This window comes from Phodopus roborovskii, unplaced genomic scaffold (genome assembly GCF_943737965.1).
Source record: "Phodopus roborovskii unplaced genomic scaffold, PHOROB, whole genome shotgun sequence".
NCBI lineage: Eukaryota > Metazoa > Chordata > Mammalia > Rodentia > Cricetidae > Phodopus > Phodopus roborovskii.
Window position 1 is genome coordinate 12745410 of NW_026126563.1, and position 22191 is coordinate 12767600.

The 22191-nt window shown below is 38.8% G+C and overlaps 1 protein-coding gene and 1 pseudogene across 1 annotated transcript in view; both read right to left on the reverse strand.

Moving 5' to 3' along the window:
- Positions 1-22191, reverse strand: part of Mib1 (MIB E3 ubiquitin protein ligase 1) — a 100301-nt gene that overhangs the window by 52291 nt on the left and 25819 nt on the right. The window contains exons 5-10 of the mRNA XM_051202128.1: positions 19730-19796; positions 17521-17725; positions 15430-15613; positions 8915-9059; positions 2807-2940; positions 977-1084 (exon numbers count right to left, since the gene is read on the reverse strand). Coding sequence (XP_051058085.1) covers positions 977-1084; positions 2807-2940; positions 8915-9059; positions 15430-15613; positions 17521-17725; positions 19730-19796 — 843 coding nt within the window. The remainder of the gene's footprint in view (positions 1-976; positions 1085-2806; positions 2941-8914; positions 9060-15429; positions 15614-17520; positions 17726-19729; positions 19797-22191) is intronic.
- On the reverse strand, positions 12206-12331 carry LOC127235087 (uncharacterized; annotated as a pseudogene).

Consider the following 22191-nt stretch of genomic DNA (forward strand, 5'->3'; position numbering starts at 1 on the left):
AAGTATTTAACTCCTCCCACAGGAAGAGTTTGGAGGGCAAAACTACTACATATCCTGCATGTCTACACAATCCTGATATCCATTTTGGGGGGATTTTCTTTAATCTGTTGTTGTTTTTGGTTTGCAATGTTACAGTTAACAAAACAAGCTAATATTCCTACATAATGTACAGAACAGGTGTCAGATAAAACTCCAATGACAGTATTTAAGCATATGCACTTGCTGTAGAATATTACTTTACACTGTGTGAACATAGGTTGTTGTGATTGGTTCAATAAACAAGCTGGCTGGCCAATAGCTGAACAGGATACAGTTAACCTGGAAAGCCGAACTGAGGATGATGGGATGAGGAAGGGCGGAATCAGAGGGGAAGCCAGCAGATGCAGAGGAAGCAGGAGATGAATGTGCCATGGTAACAAGGATAGAGACACATAGCAGAATGCAAATAAGACATACAGGTTAACTTAAAATGTAAGAGCCAGTTAGTATCAAGCCTGAGTTATTCGCCAAGTATTTACAATTAAGATAAGCCTCAGAGTAGTTATTTGAGACTGGGCAGTTGGTGCAAGGAATATTTGCTTACATGCACTTGCAGGGATAAAAATGCACTGTAAACACTTCAAAATAAAATAATAAAGAGGTCAAATAAATGACAATTACATTGTAAGTAAAAAGGACCTCTGAGTGTTAGACAGGAAAGACCTTTAATACATTTCTAATAGAAACTGTGGGTGAGCACAGCAGGATTCAACAGTGAAGGAAATGATGTCCAAATTATTGAGGAATCATTAAATGAGAGAGAGAGAGAGAGAGAGAGAGAGAGAGAGAGAAAGCTCTTAACTATTGTTTCTCAATTTTTCATTTGAATCTGGACAACACTAGATGAATATTGAATATCAAGAATGAAATTCTATCTTATATAGAATTATCTCTAGAAAAAGTTTACTTAAAATGTTTTCAATCTTAGTTTACATACCTCTGCCTCTACATCTACATTTTGCTTCAAAAGTAACTTCAAAATATCAACATGTCCATTTTGACTAGCAGCTTGCATAGCTGTGTGGCCAGCACACTGTCCATTTACCTAAAAAAGAAAGGAAAAATTTAACAAATGTCACAAATCAGAAATAGTCAAAACACATATGGATTTTTACACCACATATAGCATATGGTTCTTTGAAATTAATCTGACATTACAAATGTTACAACATTATTGTCACCGACATTAGAATGCGTCTATACACACATGCATGTGGAGGCCATATGTCCAGATCAGGATGTCTGCCTCAACTGCTCACCACCTTTTTTTTTTTTTTAAAGAAAAAGAAAAAAAAAAAAAAAAACAAAAAAAAAAAAAAACAGGGTCTTTTACTGACCCTTGGAGCTTACTGATTCACCTAGGATACCTAGCCAGCATGCTCCAGGGATCTTCCTTTTCCTGCCTCCACAGTGCTGTGATTATAGGTAAACAACAACAACGGCTTGTTGCTTGTGTAACTAACTGTAGGTACTAGGGATCAAATACAGGTCCACAGACCTGGACAACATGCACCCTACTGACTCAGCCATCTTCCCAGTCCCTCGCCCTTTACTTTTCTATTTTGAAAAGTGTTTACTTAGCTTGAATAAATTAACTGCAAATAAAGCATAAGCTATAATATGCAGCCTCAACAGAAATGATTAGAATAAAATAGCTGCTGAGGGAGAAGGTCACTGTTTAACATGGCCACTGCTAGGTTGCCTATGCCAGAGGATGGCACCCACCCATGCCATGCACATGTATGGGCAGAACTACTTGACCTCAAAGTTATTAATAACATTTTCTTTTTAAAGCTACAAAGTTGAGAGGTGGGGTTGAGGGGAATGGGAAGAGTTGAAGGGGGGTAATGATAAAAATATATTGCATAAATGTATACAGTTTCTACACATAAATAAGAATACTATTTTAAAAAAGACCCCAAGGGCTGAGGATACAGTTTAGTACTACAGCACTTGTCTGGCATCCCAACCCTCACAACCATGAACAAAGATTCAGCTATGTTAGCTTTTAAGACTTTTCCTTGCTGTGACAAATACTTGAGAATAACAATTTAAGGAAGGCATGATTCTTTTAATATACATTTCTGGGGGAGGATTTATAGTTTCAGACCATCATGGAGAAAAGGGTGTGAGGGGGCAGAACAACACAGGTCACAAAACTTGGACAGAAAGAGTACACATAAATACATAAAGACACGCAAACTTCATGTATTATAATAGTAAAAACATCCAAAAGTGCCCAAAGCAAGCTACAATGTATCCTAGTGACAACTCCTGAGAGAACCAAAAAACTAAAAAAAAATAAATAAATCAATAGTCTCAAAGCTGTATGTAGAACACCACACACACACACACACCTTGAGCAGGGAGAACAAAGAGGGTACTACAGTACTCTGGTTTCAAGATATACTACAACCATAATAATTAAAGCAGCCAGACACTGACCCTGATATACTACAACCATAATATATACTACACAAGATATACTACAACCATAATAATTAAAGCAGCCAGACACTGACACAGAAACTGATATATATAGAAATAACCCCTTTGGCACTGGAGGCTGAGAATATATACTGGAGAAAAGGCTATTTTCAATAACTACTACTGAAAATACTATCTATCCACATGAAGAATAAAAATAGGCTCATGTTCTTTATCAAGTGAAAGAGCCAATTCTAAAAGGTTTGAAGACTTTGGCCTTTGTTAAATTATTAAACGACTATTTTTGTATTTCCCTCAAAGTTGTTTTTTAAATGCTCACATCCACATCTGGTCTTTTCAGCAAATCTTCCACTTTAGCCACGTCCCCATTGGCAGCAGCCTTAACCAGCTCTTCATTGAGGTCACCAGATTCTTGGGTTTCAAATAATTTCTTCAGAAGCTGTGAGAGTCTTTCTGTAAAGCACAAAACAAACTGCTAACAGAGGAACAGATGTTCTCCATGGGCCTAAAGCTTTTACTGTTTCACTATTTCTACACTATACAGACAACAACCCATGCAAGTAATAAGTCTTAATACCAAGCTACACTAAATTCAACCCAATATTCTAAAATCATGTATTTCAAGTTGTAAATGCAAAACAAGTAAAGAGTGACAGACTTACACATACTAGCATGGAGATCCCACAGTGATACAAATCTTAGTTCTACAGCTCAGACCATACTACACTACAGACCATAGAATACTATGGACCGCATAAAACTCAAAAGAGCAACAGTCATGATTCAGAAACAATGTAACCTCCATGGTGTCTTTGGTGTAGAATATTATTTTAAGGTGTGTCGCTTGCTTATGCTCTGGAACATTTGTTTAATAATGTGGCCAGGAGGGTGGATCAGCAACTAGCTGACAGGAAGCTGTAGAGAGGAGCCAGGTGCAGAAGTTTAGGAGGAAGGAGAGAAAAAGCAGGAGAACTTCTTGGAAGACTTGAAGAGGTGAGCTGCTTGCTATCCAACCTCTCTGGGAAGCAGGGTTCTACCTCAACCTTCGAATCTGGAGTTCTTTGGTGGGACAGATTTAAGTTTTCTTAGTAGCTTTGAAAGAGCCGGTGCCTACAGGAACAGATTCCCTCAGGCTTCAGCTCTTGGGCCTAGCTGCTGCTGGTAGCAGGGGAGTGGCAGCTGCTGAATAGAAGAGCCATAGCTTAAAAGGCAGCAACAATTAAAAAAGAAAGACAAATGTCCGCCCAACGTGGGACTCAGATATCCATCTAGAGCCTGAGAAAGCTTAAAAAAAAAAAAAAGATAACACTCCACCTTGACAGTTTCTGCCAGTCACTGAGCTCTTGAGAATCTAGTATATTAAGCAGAGGAGAAAGAGAAAAAAGAAAAGAAAACGTAAAAGTGCCTGCCATATCACAAACATTGGCATTCCAGCATTCTAGAGCTCTAGGAAGGTTTCTGGTGAGATGAAACTCTGACTAGGACCCAAGCTTTATTTGGGCTTGGCTCTCAGGAACCCAGAAGCAGACAGCCAGCTGAGAGATGTGTAAAGTATCCAGGTATAGCTCGTGAACTCATAAAAACCTAAAAGATATGAACTAAAAGAGGCCCAGATGCAAAAAAAAAAAAAAAAAACCTCTAAACAGGTTCTACTGTGTATTGCGAAGGTTCTTGTCCCGAGAGGTCCCACAGCGCCGCTGCCCCAAATAAACACACAGACACTATATTAATTATTAAACTATTGGCCAAAAGCTAGGGTTTCTTATTGGCTAGCTCTGTCTTAATTATTAACCCATTTCTGCAAATCCATGTATTTCCAGACACAGTCTTGGCTTACCAAAGAATACCTGGACCTGTATCTCCTTTGGCGGCTACATGTCCTCTGCTTCTGGTGGGCCCTCTCCACCTACCTGTCCCAGAATTCTCCTCATCTCCTAGTCCCACCTACCTTCCTGCCTCTTTGGCCAAACAGTGTTTTATTCGTTAACCAACAAGAGAAACATATGCAGAAGGACATCCCCTTATGTACAATGTGCATAAGCATAAGAAAAAAAAAGGGTACAGACAATTAGAAGAAATAGTTTTAAAAAGTAAAGTCTTTTTAAAAGCCTCATAAAGATGGGAGATACACAGGGAGTCTGGATCCTGTACAATATTATGTAAATTTTAAGTTTTTTGATTGCTGAAAAAACAACGGACAGCAGCCAAAAGACCTGGAATTAAAAAAGGGACTGTAGAAATAAACCAGCCTAGATATTTTAAAAATGCCTTAATTTAAAAAAAAAAAAAAATGTTTGTCAAATGGAATTCAAAACTCCTTTGGAGAAGCGGTTTTACTTTTGTTTCCACGGGACTCATCCTGGGTTGATATGGGTCTGGGCTGATGAAGGGTTTGATGAAGGGAGACCTCCTGAAATTTAGCAGATGATATCTGTCAACACAGATTATAACTGGTCTTCCCAGGACTTGGTCATTATCTCAAATTTCTCTTCAGGACCCCTGGGGGATGTCTTTGCCCACAGCCAGCAGGAAGCAGTACAGAAAAGACTATGCCCACGTTCCAAAAAAAAAAAAAAGGGGGGGGGGAGGGGAAAGGGGGCTTTGGTTAACTGGTGGATCATGGATATTTGTTATAAATTAGGGAAATAAGGGAACAGAGGGGGGAAAAGAAACAACTATTAATCCCAGATATTTTGCCTTGGCATGGATTTTGGTATATGAATACAAATTCAAAGTCAATTTTGTTACACTGTATATATGTTCTTGTTCTTGTCTAAAGGACTTTGGCATATTGGTATAAATTTAAGGTAATTTTTGTTATTAACACTGTACGTATGTTTCTATTCTTGTTTAAAGGATTTCTGTATATTGACACCAATTTAAGGTTATGTTTGTTACAATATATTGTATGTATGTTTCTCTCATTTAAGGCGGTTCATTTAAAAATGTAAGGTAAAATTCTAGTTTTTGAAAGCTATTATTATAAGCTATTTGGGATAATAAGCACAAGTCGGTAGTTAGTCGTCTATAACAATCAAATTTGTAGATTGTCAGGCATATATGTTCATATATTTTTTTAGATAGGCAGATAGTCTTCAAATCTTTCAAAGACCTGCAGAATAGAGCATTTTAAATGTTTTTTACCTTAGGACTTTCATGACAATGAGGCAAATCTGCTCCTGGAAGCACCAATTTACTTCAGAGATGATAGGCATTGAAAAAAACTCCTTATGGAATGTGCTTTCATTGTGGCAAGGAAAGCCACTGGGCAAAGACATTTCTCTTTGACCTTTTATAGTGTGTTGTGTTGACTGGACATGTGGAAGTCACAGGAAAGTAACCACTGAACTTTGCCAGAACAAGGCAGGATATTCCTGCTTTACAGAAGAAACTGCCACACATTATACAGAATATAGGAAAGTGATTGACAAACTCCCAATAAAGGCAGGACAATTTTTCAAATTTCTGCTTCACTGATGCACCAATATTGCAAAGGAACTTTGTCATTTCTAACGTTTCTGGAAAACATTTGCAATGCACTTTTGCTTATTTAAATAATATATCCTTCTGGTGCTGTTAATGGAGTTGAAGACTAGATAGTTATAGTTGCACTTTTCTTTAGATATGATAGACAGTAAGTTAGGTATAAAACTTTGAATTCACTAAGATAGGAAAAATAATGCATTATTTTCTCTGAAGTTGTTAACTACAAATTGTCAAAATGTTACAAACTAATTCCTACTTGACAAGTGTTTTTGTTGTATATAGTTTTACTATGTTAAAATTAAAACCTTTCTCTTTTTATTTAGACAAAAAGGGGAGAATGTGGTAGAATATCATTTTAAGGAGTTGTGACTTTTCTTCATGCAGCATTTGTAACTCTGTGAAGCTTTGCCTGTCTAAAACACCTGGTAGTCCATAGAGAGCTGGACGGCCAACACAAGGTATGACCAAGAACAGGTGGGGCTGGCAGACAGAAAGTGTCAACAGGAGGAGAGACAAAGTACAAGAGCAAGCAACTTGATAAGAAGAGGACCTCAGGGGCCAGCCACCCATCCAACTAGGGAGTTAGAAAGAAAGAAAGAACAGAAGAAAGGTAAAAGCAAAGAGGGAAAAGGTAGACAGGTTAATTAAAGTTAAGAAAAGCTAGCTAGCAACAAGCCAACCTAAGGTCAGGCATTCCTAACAATAATAAACGTCTGGGCATGGGGGTTGGGGAGGTGGGGGCGGGTGGTAGGCCCCCCAAAAGCCAAAAATAGTTTTTACAAAAAATTCTACACACGTTGGAAAAAATGCACACCAGGAGCAAATTAATTTTCAGGTGACAATGAACATATAAATGAAAATAGCATGCTTTGTTAAGTACCACTTGTCTGTTTTTCCTAAACAATGTAATTAATACAGGAGATATCAAGTTCTAGCTTGTAATTCTTGGAGTCATTCTGCAAACACAATCAAAAATTGTGGTAAGAGAAAAATCACAAGGAATGCCAAGCCCAATTATTTGAGAGTAGATATTAACTACTCTTCAATTTTTATTTTATTCAATCTTTATTTTATATGTAGCCAAGTTAGCATGTTGTATCTACCCTCAAAAAAGAAATCAACACTACTTGATTTTTTTAAAGATTTATTATATTTGTGTGTGTATGTGTGTGTACACACATACATATATACACGCATAGAGCACTCATACATCAGATGCCACTAGAGTGTTGTGAGACACCATGGGGTTGCTGAAACTTGAACTGAGGTCTCTGGGAGAGCAGCTGGTGCTCTTAACCACTGAGCCACCTCTCTCCAGCCCCAACACAAGGTGTTTTTGGTTTTTTGAGACAGAGTTCCTCTGTGTAATAGTCTTGAATGTCCTGGAACTCACTTTGAGGAACAGGCTGGCCTCGAACTCACTGAAATCCACCTGCCACTGCCTCCCCAGTGCTGGGATTAGAGGTGTGTGACACCATAACTGCCCTGTTGAAATTAAAGGCATGTACCACAACATACAACCCTATGGACTTTTTTTAAAAAGATTTACTTATTATGTCCTGTCAGCATTTATGCCTGCATGCCAGAGGAGGGCATCAGATCCCATTATACATGACTGTGAGTCACCATGCAGGCTGGGGATTGAGCTCAGATCCTCTGGAAAAAACAGCCAGAGCTCTTAACCTCTGAGCCATCATCTCTCCATCCCCTAACACTGCTTTATTTAAGCTATCAGTACACTAGAAAATTTGTAATCGGAACTCAAGGGAGAAAGTAGAAAGCAGTATAAAAATAAACTTCAACTCTTTCTTTTTGGACAAGGTCTTAAATTGCCCAGGCTAGCCTCAAACTCTGATCCTCTTGCCTCTACTTATCAAATAAGACTATAGGCTTGCACCACCATATCTAACAACCTAATATTTTCTTTTGTACATTCCACTTACTATTGTGGCTATGTCTCCCTTATTAGATGGCAAGAGTAGACACATGGTAACTTAAAAACAATGCAGAATAAATCTGGCTGTGTACACAAAGCTGGGGCATATGAAGGAACAATGTTAAGAAAAAGTTTAGCAAAGTACTCAGCAAGTTCACATTTTACCAGTTTCTGATATTATGGAATACACAGTAACTTATTAAATGCTAAAATGCTAAGAAAAATATGACTAATTATACAAATATACAGGAAGAAAACAGGACAGAGGACACCTTTAATTCCAGCACTCGAGAAGCAGAGGCAGGAGAATTATGAGTTCAAGGCCAGCCTGGTTTACAGAGCAAGTGCCAGAATAGGCTCCAAAGCCACATAGAGAAACCCTGTCTTGGGGGGGGGGGGGGGCAGGGAATACGCGCGCGCACACGCACGTGTGTACACACGTACACGTGTACACACACACACACACACACACGCGCGCGCGCGCGAAGAAAAACATTTGCTAGCAATAATGTTGGAAATAAAATGTAAGCTAAGAAAGGTGGGTTTTTTGTTGTTTTTTTTTTTTTTTTTTTTTTTGGCAAAAATGCAAGCTCTGACTAGAGCAAAGAACTGAAGTGTCTAAGAATTTAAGTGTCTCAGATCTGCAGAGAAGCTTGATATGTCCAAGAAAAAGCACAAAATCAGCTAGAATCAAGGTTACTTGATGCACTAAAGGGGAGGGGGAGAAGAAGGGTGGGAGGGGAAGGGAAGAGGAAAGGGATAAGAAAAGAAAAAAGTGTACATACAAGACTATCAGTGCATGGAAACTATTTCTGCTGTTGTTGTTTATTTGTTTGCTTTTCAAGTCTGGGTTTTTCTGTGTAGCACTGGCTGTCCTGGAATTAACTCTGTAGGCTGGGTGGCTTTGAAATAAGAGCTCTACCTGAATGCTGGGATTAAAGGTGTATGTCACTGGCCCGGCCTGAGAACTGGGTATCATTTTTAAGAAAACAAGATAAAACATACCACCAGATGCATTGCTAATGGCTGATCCTGCAGATGCCACTTTGGAAACTGCTGCAGGATTATACGTCCAAGATGTGCCACAAACTTCCACCTTTAAATCACTGTCTGAATAAATCTGTTGTACTCTGCCAACTTTACCTAAAGTCTTTAAAAAAAAAAAAAAAGATTATTAAATTCTATTACCACATCCAGTACTTTAAAGTGTTGATTTTACTTATTCCTAATCTTAACAATTTTTCTTAACAATTTTAAGAAATAACCATAATGGTTTATTAGTCACAAACTTAACGTATCTTTTTAAAACCATCTGAATAATTTGGCTAAGAGACAGCTTAACCATTAACAGCACCTGCTCTTGCAGGAGATCTGAGTTGTGTTCCCAGCACCCACACAACCCACCTTGAGACGAGTTCCAAGGATCAAACTCCCTCTTCTGACCTCCATAGGCACCAGCACACATGTGGTGCACATACATGCAAGCAGGCAAAACACTCACACACATAGGATATTAATTATCCTAAAATAAAAATTTAAAGTAACAATTTCAAAAAAGGAGTAAAGAAATAACACATGTATTAAATAGAATAAGAAGGTCAGCCGGCCACAGATAATCAGTAGCAACCTGAGTTCTCACCAGACAGTAAATCCTGTTCTAAGACCTTTGCACGAACAGGTACTCAGTCCAGAAACAAGCACTTCCATTAGCTCCATTTGAAACGCAGATACAAAAGCCAGACACTTACACATTACAGAATCACAACACCTGGAAATTAGTGAGACTAGAACAACAGCCAACTACAACCTAACAGATAACATTAACCTTGTGCACTGTTATCTTATTTGGCTTTTCCACCTTCTTGAACAAAGGCCCACCATTTCTTGGCTTTTGATCATTCCTTCTTTTTCACATACATATAGATACGTACAAACACGTATACATATTTAATAAATACTACATAAAAATGTTTTAGTTTCTTTTTCTTCCCCCCTTTGATGTTTTATTATGGGAAGCTGTGAACAAAAGTAGATAATAAAATAGTGAATTTTCATGTACTCTCCAACAGCTAAAAATAATTACTGGCTTATGACCCAATCTTCATCTATTACCCTAACCATTCTCCATTCCCAGATTATATCAGCATATACATACAAAACACACATTATTAACAGATCTATACTATTATTTTCCCATCCAACACTATCAATAATTCTATACCATAAAACATAAAATAACCTGTCGTATAAATAACTTTTTAGTTTGTTTAAAATAAAGATCCAAAGTTCATGAACTAGAGATGACTTAGCAGTTAAGAGCACATACTGCTCTAGTGGAGTAACTACTGTTATAAGCACCCCGAAAACCATCTGAATAATGGAACTGGGGACATAGCAGACCATTAAGAGCACCTGCTCTTGCTCTTGGCTGGTTGGGTCACAACCACCTAGCCCCAGGAGATATGATGCCTTCTTCTGGATGCAGGAGGCACACACAGATCCATAGACAAACATGTGAAAAAGAAATCTCAAGAGCTGGAGAGCTGCCTCGGCAGTTAAGAGCATTTGCTTTTGCAGGAGACCAGGTTCAATTCCCAACACCACATGGTGGCTCACAACCTCCCCTAACTCCAGTCCCAGATCTGATGCCTTCTTCCAACCTCTGTGAGCATCAGGCACATAAATGGTGCAGATACACAAATGTAAGTAAAACACTAATACATATAATCTTAAAAAAACAAAAAAGAAATTCTAAAGTCCATATCCTTTTTTGGTAACTAATATGAGGAAACAGGGTTATCCAGTTTCTCACAATCTAAATATTGCTAAGTGTAGCTGCACAGGCTTGTTTTGTTTTCTATGTGTGACCAGTGAGAACTCTTCAAGCTGGCTGTTCATTCTTTGAGTACAACACTACAGTCCCTGATGGCATCTCTGCTGTCTGGCACGAGGCCCATCCTCACCTAAATTATCTCTTTAGTAAGGTAGTTATCTGAAGCCATAATCTGCTCTACACTGGTTACTGCTACTACCCTCTCACTCTTACAGGTTTTTCAATGACAGAAGTCAGAAACAGGGTTTTATTTTCTTATTTTATTTATTTTAATGTTTTGGTTTTATTTTTAAAATTTCTCAGAAAAAAAATTTCTCATTTTAAATGCACACATGTATATCTGAGTATATGTATGTGCACCACACATATGAAGGCACCCAGAGGCCAAAAAGAGCATTAGATCTCTAGAACTGGGATTCTAGACTACCGGGAGCCAGTTGTGAGCACTCTACTGACCGAGTTTAAACCTCCAGTCACCATTTTTAAAAAGATATATAGTTTATATTATCCTACATTTAGCAAATGTCTTTACATAAACAGAAAATGTGAAAACAGATCTCTTTGCCCTTTTTAAAGAAAGACGTATACATGAATATGTCTATTCTGTAGTATGAGCGATAGTGAAGATAGCCATTCATGTATTGTTACACCCTTCTTCACCCCCTTCTCCATAACTTCACACACACTTTTGGGGGGCTTGGGGGTTTTTTTGTTTGTTTTTCAGACAGGGTTTCTCTGTGTAGCCCTGGCTGTCCTGGAACTTGCTCTGAAGACCAAGCTGGTCTTAAACACAGAGATCTGCCTGTCTCTGCCTCCCAAATATTGTGAATATACACATACTTTTTTAAAGCAGACTGGATATGATATTTATTAGTGAACACTACTTATAGCATGTGGAACTCTGGCACAGTGGAAGACTCCAGGAGTACAGGGCCTTACCAGTGTTGTGTGTGTGTGTGTGTGTGTGTGTGTGTGTGTGTGTGTGTGTGTGTGTGTGTGTGTTGTTTTGTTTTGATTTTTCGAGAGAAGGTTTCCCAGTGTAGCTTTGGAGACTGTCCTGAAACTAGCTCGAGTAGACCAGGCTGGTCTCAAACTCACAGAGATCCTCCTGCCTCTGCCTCCTGATCACTGGGATTCGCCTGGCTGCCTTACTAATTTTCCAGAGGACAAGAACTGGAGGAATATTTGTGGTCTCATGGACACCAGGAATAAGTCACTTCTCAGCTAGCTACCATGTCTTCAAATTCATGAAACTTGGCGAAGCCCCAATTCTTTAAGGTATGGATGTTCTAGTGGCCAAGAAACTTGAACCTGGCTCTACACAGGCCACTAATCATAGTCCTGATTCTTGGTGCAGATAAACATGACCTAGCCAATTGGAATCTTGGCTACTTATAGCTTAGAACTTTCCAAAGATACCTGGATCCCTGTCTAGAACCTAGATGAGGAATAGCACTGAAATAAACTGTCTAAAGTTCCTTCAGGCAACTCATACAAGTAACAGGTTGAATGCACTACTTCAGAGGTTGCTATTTGCAGCCGTTGCACAATAGGCTTTCAATAATTTTAAATAATAATATTTCATGCTAGTTAACACAGCTATAAAGCAAACAATTTATCAATTTATTAAACTAACGTTTCCTCATTTCCGACTGTTGCAGTTATACTGTTAGGAAGTATAATCATTATATATGCTCCTCTTTCAATTTCATTAACCAAACAAATAAGTACATATTGCATGATCAGCTGGAAACTCTCTAGTCACCTAGATTGTCTCAAGACAATCTGCTCAGAACAGACTCACGGGAGTAAGGCCTTTAAATTCTTACAAACTCAGAGCAATTTACAACCTTTATACTTAAATGTCACTTAGGCTGAATATATATTTCCTTTCCTTAGTTGTATTAATTATCACTGTTTTATAACATGAAACATTGAGATACTTTTATATACAACAAAATGATCTTAGTTTAAATATTAGCAATACCAAAAAAATTCTATTTTTCTCAGCCCTTTACTTTTGCTGGGCTTACATACACATATCATTAGATATTTCATGCATGTCATTTTCTATGGAATATAATCTCTTCTTTTTCATATTTAAATTACTCTATTGCTTCTAAGATATTATCTGTGGCAATTATATGTGTTCCTCCTAACTTAATCATCACTTTTTAAAACACTTACTTGTGCATGTATATGTAATATGTATGCATGTGTGTCTGTGTGTGAACCCAAATTCATGAAGGGTGTGTGGTGTGTGTGTGTGTGTGTGTGTGCGCGCGTGTGTGCGTGTGCGTGCCACTGATGTCTTCCACTATTACTATCCACTTAATGTATTTTTAAAATTTTTTAATTTATTTTTATTTTATGTATATTAATGTTATGCCTGCAGGTATGTCTCTATGTGGGCATCAGAACCCCTGGAACATGAGCTACAGACAGCTGTGAGCTGCCATGTGGGTGCTGGGAATTGAACCTGTGTCCTCTGGAAGAGCAGTCAGTGCTCTTAACCACTAAGTCATCTCTCTAGTCCCCTCCACTTAATTTCTTTATAATACTTTTTGTTTATTTATTGTGTATGAATGGACGTGTGTGTGTGCGCGCGCGTGCATGCACACCCATGACACAGTACAAGTGTGGTAGTCAGAGCACAACTTGAAGGAACAAGTCTCTCCTCTTACCATGTGGGTCCTGAAGATCAAGCTCAGATCATCAGCCTTGATGGCAGGTGCCCTCATCTGCTGAGCCACCTCTCCATGGCCTCTTTCTTGCCTTCTGAGACAGGGTTAAGGTCTCCCTGCCCCCACCCCCTTTTCACGCACTCACTCATTGAGCCTGGCACTTATGAACTTGCTAGACTGGCAGGCCAGCAAGCTACACTGACTTGCACCCTCTGCTATCATTGCCAGATTACAGATGCAGACTCTACATGGCTTCTGGCCACAGGAAATCAGTCCTTCATGCCTGCTTACAACTGAGCCAATCATCCTTTTGTAAATGATGTTTTTCTTTTTAATTCTTTGCTAGGTTCTAACATTTCTGCTATTTCATTGTGTATTTTGACATGTCCTTAATTTATTTTAGCTTATTTTTAATAACCTGACTTTAGCTTCTTTTTAAGATTTATTTATTATGTATACAGTATTCTGCCCACATATATGCCTGCAGAAAAGGGCACCAGACCTCATTACAGATGGTTGTGAGCCACCATGTGGCGCTGGGAATTGAACTCAGGTCCACAGGAAGAACTGCCAGGCTCTTAACCTCTGAGTCATCTCTCCCAGCCCAACTTTAGCTTTGTCAATTTTTTTGCATAACCTTTCTTTGTGTGCAGTGATGCTCTGTTCTTTAATTCCATCCTCAGCAATAACTGCATGTAGAGATGAAACCCTTATCCCTGCCACCTTTTATCTGGACCTGTTCATTCATTTGCACACGTTGCCCCCATTCCACTCAATTTAATTTCTATTTTCAGCACTTTTTCCCCTAATGACTGACTATGTTGGAAGGGAGCTGATTAGCAGATGTCACCATCATATCCAGCCAAACTCAAGTACGTAAAGAGCACTCTAAGACTCGGCTTCAGTTACAGCACTAATGTCCACACTAGCCAATGAGAACCTGATAGTTAATACAGCAAATAGGTCCTGCTCTCAAATCTAATAGTTGCCCCATCAATTCACACAGCTGCCATGCAGACTGATGGGGGCTGAGAAGCTAACGGTGACTTAGCTACTCATTCATATTTTAAGGTAATGTACAAGAGATTGATTGTATTTTTCTTGTTTTGTTTTGAATCTAATAGGTTTATTTTATGTTCTAAAATACCTACTGAAGGAGTACAGACAGAAGAATGGACAGGGTAGCAGTGAAGACAAGACAGGGAGCTCATACAGGATGGGATAAAGCTAGTCAGGGCGGGACTGAGGGCAGAGAGGGAAGAAAGGAAGCACTGTCCTCAGAAAGGAGGGCTGGACAACACGGGGTGGGGTGGGGATCTGAGAGGAGGGAAGAGGACCACACGGGATGGGAACTGTAAACAACAGGGGAAGAGTGAAATGAACAAGGCGGAAGAGGACGGGGCGCAGGACCCAGAAGGAGGTAAAACAGGAGGGGACAAAGAGAGCTGGTAAAAGAAAAGATAAATGAAGGGCGAAATAATAAACTTGTTTATTATTGCTGAACAGGTGATGAAATGTGTACTGAGTGAAAAACTAAAAGGTCAGCCATATCACGGATATCAAAACTACTCTCAGAGGGCGTGCACACGTGCTATCCCCACACCCCTACACATTTTAGGCTCCGGGAGAGGAAGGCTGTGTGGTGTTGTCCCACTGCTGAGATGGAAGAACATGCTGCCTTCTCATTTGGGAGCTGGGTACCAGGAAACCCTCTCCCTCCGTTACTACATTACTTACATTATTAACTGTTATTAGAGATACCAGCCCCTTCCGGATCTTCCTAGGCTAATCCAACTGGAATAAATTAGACGTAAGTAATCTTGTTGCCTAGTACACCTAGAATACTCTGTGTGTGAGTGTGAGTGAAGCAATCCTTCGCAATTAAATTGAGTGACTTTTTTTAACTTTCAATTCCAATTGTTTCTAAAAGTAATGTGATTTAATTAACTAATTCTATATGCAAAATATACTATGTCTTCCCAAACTATTTTACATATACTTACTGGAAGCATCGCTTCAGCCCATTCACCGTGTCCTCTTTGGAGAAGTTTAATTCTTTCCAGGTCATAACAAACTTGCACAAGATCACCCACTTGAAACTGTGAGGTGCCTCCTTCTGCACCCTGGGCAGCATCCCCACTTCGGACAATGTTTGCCTTCGTGAGAACAGCAGGATTGAAGGTCCACCTACAAAAGCAGAACCGCACTCAGAATGAGTGAATTCACTCAACACGTCTTTAAATGCTGCAGGAAGAAGAACATTGTACCACTTCAAAATACTAAAGCAATCCTCTGCAATTACATTCTAAATGATTGTTTGTTTAGGTAACTTTCGGTGCTTACTAATACACACAATACATAAAGAACATCCCTGTGTATACACGGTTGTGCACACAGAGTTGGTTTCTGCAGAACTGCTTAAGGAAAACCTTTCTTTCCTGATCACATATACTTATTTACCATATTATCCTACACAAACTGCCTACCAAATGCACCATCCCCTATATCAAGAGTTCTCAACTCATGGGATGCAACCCTTTCACAGGCTTCCCCTATCAGATCTCCTATATTACATTGCAATTCATAACAGCAGCAAAACTATAGTTATGAAGTATCAATAAAATAATGGTATGTTTATAGGGGTCACCACAACATGAGGAACTACGCCAGGGGCTCACAGCCTTAGGAAGGGTGAGAAGCACTGCTCTGGAGCACTGCTAATCTCTAGGTTTCATTTGCCATGAGTAAATGCTTTCCATAACTGCAATACCTGTACCGAAACAAATCTGATCTGGGGCTATAGCTCCGTGATGGTGACTGCCTGGCATGCCTAAATCCTGGGTTCAATTTCCCAGAACCAAACACAAATAAAATCTATTTTGGTTTTTTGTTTTATTTTGTTTTCACAGAATCTCATATTTCCCACGGTAGCTTCAAACACACTCAGAACAACCTTGCTCGTTTCTTCTCCTGCCTCTTCATCCCAAATGCGTAGATTACAGACATGTGCCTCCTATCTGATGTATGCAGTGCTGGGGATGAACACAAGGCATCCTTCAATGCTGCTATTGTGTTCCTGACTAGTCAATGTCTCAACAAACAAATTTACCACAATGTACAAAACACAGTGAACTCCAGGGCAAAAAAAAAAAAAAAAAAAAAAAAAATCCCTTGTCAAATTCCTAATTATTTACATCTTATTCACTCTTCAGAATTCAAGTACTTATCTGGAATTAGAACAAGTGAAAAATCAAACTACATAAAATAAAAAAAGAAAGAAAGAAAGAAACCACCTGTTCCTAGAACTATGCAAGGGGCCGGCTAAATGGCTCAGTAGTTAAGTCAGTGTTTCTCAACCCCTTGGGAGACACATATCAGATAGTTAATTATGACTCATGCCAGCAGCAAGCAATATTACAGTTCTGAAGTGGCAACAGAATATTTTTATGCTTGGGGTCCCCACAACATGAGGAACTGTGTTAAAGGGTAGCGGCGTTAGAAAGGCTGAGGACCACTGGGTTAAGTGCACTGACTGCTCTTGCAGACGACCTGGGTTGAGTCCCAGGACACACAAGGCAGCTCACAACCACCTTTATGTCCATTCCAGTGAATGCAAAGCTGTCCTCTGACCTCCCTCAGCTTCTGCATACACATGGCACACATAAATTCATACAGGCACACATACACACAAATAATAAACATTACAAGCATGCACGAACATGCTCTTTTAAAGCAAACCCAGAGGGAAAGGGACTCTGAATAGTAAGAATCATCTACAGGGATCAGCCAAATGGACCAGCAAGTAAAGGCATTATTTTACCACCAAGCCTGACACCTGAGTCAAACCCTGGAACCCTATGAGGGACGGAAAGAGCCAACCTCTTCAGTTTCCTCAGACATCAATGTAAAAGTCATGCGCTTGTGCACGCCCATGCACACACTCCTCAATGCCTTACCAACACATTCAGAGTTTGGATCTGCTGCCTGAGGCCCGGCTTTAATAAACTTGGGACTATAGCATATCACTTGCTTTCTTTAAGGCTCTTGTCTCTTTAAGTTAACTTTGTCATCAAAACCCAGGAAATAGTACCAACCTATTGCCACTTGGATACTGCACTACAATGTCATGATCTTCATCGATGCCACAGACAGTTCCAGTTGTAGTTAAAGTCTCAAACATCCCATCAGTCCACCCTCCGTGGCCATGCTGCAAAGACTGTACAATTTCCAGGTCAAGGTCTATATTTACCAGGTCACCAATCTGCAATCCACCAGGATTCCTGTTGCCATTCTGCTCACCTGTCATTCCAAGCACAATTAACGAAAAGGGGAAAATGAATGAAAGAAGACAAACACTATAGTATGCAACTACACTCACGTGTTTGTGATCACTACCTTGCTACTGTCACTGATTACAAGTCTGTTAATTCCCCATTTCTTCTTGATCTTCTCTATTCATTTGAGGTGTTTCTGTGTAAGAGTCTGCTCTTTACATTTAGTTTACCACATTTACTGACTAACACCTATTCGTGGTACTCCCTTAAAACCTTTTATGAAAGTTTTTTTCTAAATGGCGCACAGTAATTGTAAATATTCATACATATACTATGATATCTTTATACACGCAATGTATAATGAGCAAATCAGGGTAGTAAGTATATCTATTTTCTCAAACATTTATCCTAATGATAAAAACACTGCAAATTCTTTCTTCTAGCTATTTGAAACCAAACTGTGCCACATCAGAGCTAACTGCACCTGTGTGGCAGTAACCCATCCCCTCTTTCAAGTACATTATTAACACAAATACTATCTAGATAAGATACTTTTTAAATACCAGCTCATCTCAATGTGTTTTACCAATACAGGATTAGATTCTACAACTAGGTTTTCAAGTACAGAAAAAGTAAACAGACGTTAACTCAAACACTGCAACAATGTGGACCAGGCTATATGTGTAGCTAAGTGGTGTGCCTCTTGCCAGGAAGGTGAAAGGCACAGGACTCCATTCTCAGAACCACAAAAAAGGAAAAGAAATTGTAATAATAAAATTAAATAAAGACTGTTGTAATGCAGGCGACCGCCTCTCATGCACCTGCATGTGGAAGGTGTATGGACGAGGACTCATTTAAAAAAGACCACCCACTTCCATTCTCTAGCTCCTACTGTTCCCTTGAAGAGGCAGACAGGACTTTTCCTGTCTTCCTCTTCTCTTCTGTCCTCTCTGTCTCTATGTCTCTTTACTTTATTTTCTTACCCCACTGCAATAAAAAAATTCAACATGAGCCACATCTACAGGTCTCTGTTTCCCATCCGCCGCCATCCATCACCCTCTGCACAGCGGGACCACGGCCTTGCCACACGAGTTCCCAACCCGCACCAGGACATTCTAATAGAGGCAAAATCTACAGTAACTACCAACTCTAAGTCAAGAATACAGCTCCTTGAGGATAAAAACACCCAGGGACTTGCTTGGATGACTTGCTGACTAGCACTGCACCAGAGCCACAGTAACCATAGTAAGTAAACAGACTGTAAGGGAGAAACGCCATTTCTTCCTCAGTTGGGCTTAGTATTATTTCTAAAAACAAAATTGTCTAAGCCAATTAAGAATAAGATTCTGGGATAAAGATTTAATTTGAAATCATAAAAACACTAGATTGTGGGATCTAATAAATGTTCATGCTAAGCCTACACTTTTCTGATAAAGGCACAAAAAAAGTAAAAAGAGAAGTAAGTGCTCACCAAGAGCATGTGTATTCTCCTACACTCTCCTCTAAAAAGAAGTAACAGCATGCTGGAAGGAAAGAGAACTTTTTGAAAAAAAAGGCAAGTGATTTCAGAAAGAGGACACTGCACAGGGAAGGAGAGTGTCTGGGGCTGAGGGCTTCATCACAAGAACACAGCAATAATGAGTCTGTAAATGAAAGCAGCTTTGGTTTCTGTACGCTTTCAAAACGAATTGGGCTTGTAACCATTCTTCTACTAATTAAGTTTTAAGTAACTGTGAGGTTTTTATAAGCACTAAATTGTCAAATTCTTTCCTCAGTAGTGTGGGAGGTACAATACTGATATAATACAAAACTTTTCAATGGTGTAAGTGCAGTACATCAATTCCCAAGACATAGCTCCTTGTGAGTCTAAATAAACCATGGAAAAGAGAATAATGTTTTAGAACTAAATTGAAACCAAGTACTCCTCTACATACCTTTAGTGATAATCTTTCCTGTGTAATTTGGACTTTACCCTGACCATAAGAACCTGACTCACTAGTTGGCAATTTTCTTTAATCTGCTGACTCACCTAGCACAGGGCAATGATCTCTGTAGAAAGAACCTCCTTTGGCATCCTGGACACACTTCAGATCAGACTGAGAAAAGAAAACCAGAAAAATGACCCATGAAAACTTGAAATATGGTGCAGTCCCTGAAAAAAGGCAAGTTTCTCTCAGCCACACTTCACTGCTTAGAACCATCTCAGCTATCAAATGTTAATGGTCAAAGGTAACACTGAACTTCAACATTAAGTATTTTTCAAATGCACATGGCAAGCAATAAACTCTAAGAAACACCCAGTATTTGAGAAATGCATAACATACTGAAATTTTAAAACAATTTAACCCAAAATGAAATAAAAATCCCACTGCATTTGATACTTTCAAAACATTTATTAAAGATACAAGGCAAATACATAAAAGAAGGGAAATTAGGTAAAACCAAGCAGCCTGAAGAAGCAGAGAATGGAAACAAATCCAGCCTCTAACCTTTAATTTCTCTATCTTGTTAATTAAGTTCCTTCCCACTTATTTTTACAAGAAAATACATTCATTCATACTTAAGTAACTGAATGGAAAGACACCCATAGTTACAAGTTACAAGAAATATGGACATTAATTTTGGGTGTTACATGCAAAAAATTTAAAGTGAGTTAAAGAAACAAAAAGACAGAAAACAAAGAAAAAAAATAGATGCACTAAAAATTGTCTAGAGTTGCTGGTGTACACAGTAGGTAACTGGCACATCCACACAGAACCCAATTCTGTGACAATCCATCTTGCACTAACCATGAAATATTATGCAACCCAAGACATAAAGGCTTTACTTATTTTTAATGTGATAATTTGATCCAATAATTCTACCTCCAAAAATCTATCCTAAGGAAATATGTTCATAATACGCAAAACACATGCAAGCATACTGGCTGCCACCCTGCTTACAGCGTGGAGAGGGAAAGTAACACTCAAAAGACATCTCATTAAACAATGGCAGTAACCTCATGAGTCATCAACCTGTATATGGTCTTCATTTAATTACTTAAACACACACAGTACATACATCATATGAAACAAACAGAATCCTTAAAAAAAAAAAAAAACTCACAATTCCAAAGCATACAGAGACACCAGAGTCATGAATATGTAGTAGAAGAAAGGAAATTAGCTTACTTATAGCTAATAATAAAACGTGGCATTACTAAAGCATTTATTAGTCAAACACATGCCTTTAATCCCAGTATTTAGGAGGCAGAGGGAGGAACATCTCTGAGTTCAAGGCCAGCCTGATCTACAAAGTGAGTTCAGGACAGACAGGATGACACAGAGAAACGCTGTCTTAAAAAACCAAAGGGGGAAAAAAAAAATTAAAAAATAATAAAAATAATAAAGAATTTGTTTTAAGTTCGCACTGCCTTTCATATGTAAGTGAAATATATTAAGGAGAGAAGGCAAAGACAGCTGAGAAAAGAATGAAACAAAGAACTATCTGGGCTAGAGATATAGTTCAGGGCTAAGGCACTTACCTAGCATGCAAAAACCCCAGTATTACAATTAAAATATAATAATAATAATAATAATAATTCCTTAAGTGGGAATATATTCAGAATTAAAATGTTATTAAAGAAATTTGTATTTCAGAATTAATAAACAGTAAGGCTGGATATGGTGCCCACATATTTTAATGCCAGCTCTATGAGTTTAAGGCCAGTTTGGTCTACAGAGCAAGTTCCAAACCAGCCAGAGCTACACAGTGAGACCCTGTCACAAAACAAAAATCAATATTTGAACAATGGTCCATGAAATACAGAAATATAAAACAATCTGTTGACTAAACCTACATTATTCTCCACTTAATTCTGGATGATTCCAAGTCTGTACCTTTCATATCCTGTTTTTGGTTTTTGAGACAGTCTCATTATGTGCCCAAGCTGGCCTTGAACTTGAGATCCTGCTTCCTCCACCTCTGGAGTGCTAGGACTTTGTATACAACAAGATAAGCACATTTAATCACTAATTCTGTGCTTTAACAAAACAAGATGGGCGAGAGATGGCTCAGTGATTAAAAGAACTGACTGCTCTTGCAGAGGACCTGGGATCAAGTCCCAGGATCCACGGAGCAGCTCACAACTGTCTGGAACTCCAGTCCCAGGGGACCCAACACCCATGGCAAAACACCAATGCATATAAAATAATAACTTTAAAAAAAAAAAACTCCCTTAAAAATAATTTATACTTTTTATCAGCTACCACACATACAATACAAAAGCCATTTCATGTTAATACTAGCCTCCAAATCTATGCCAGGGGATAGTCCTATAAATAACTCTTATATTTTGTTTAGATTTTAAAGGCTAAATCCACTAGGCATTTTACTATGGCCAAATCTATTTGCTATTGAGCAGTTTATAGAAAACAGAGTCTAAGTCAAGTGTGAGGAGTTGAAATCCTCACTTTCCTGCTGCAGGTTCATGGCTTAGGTGCATCTCATCAG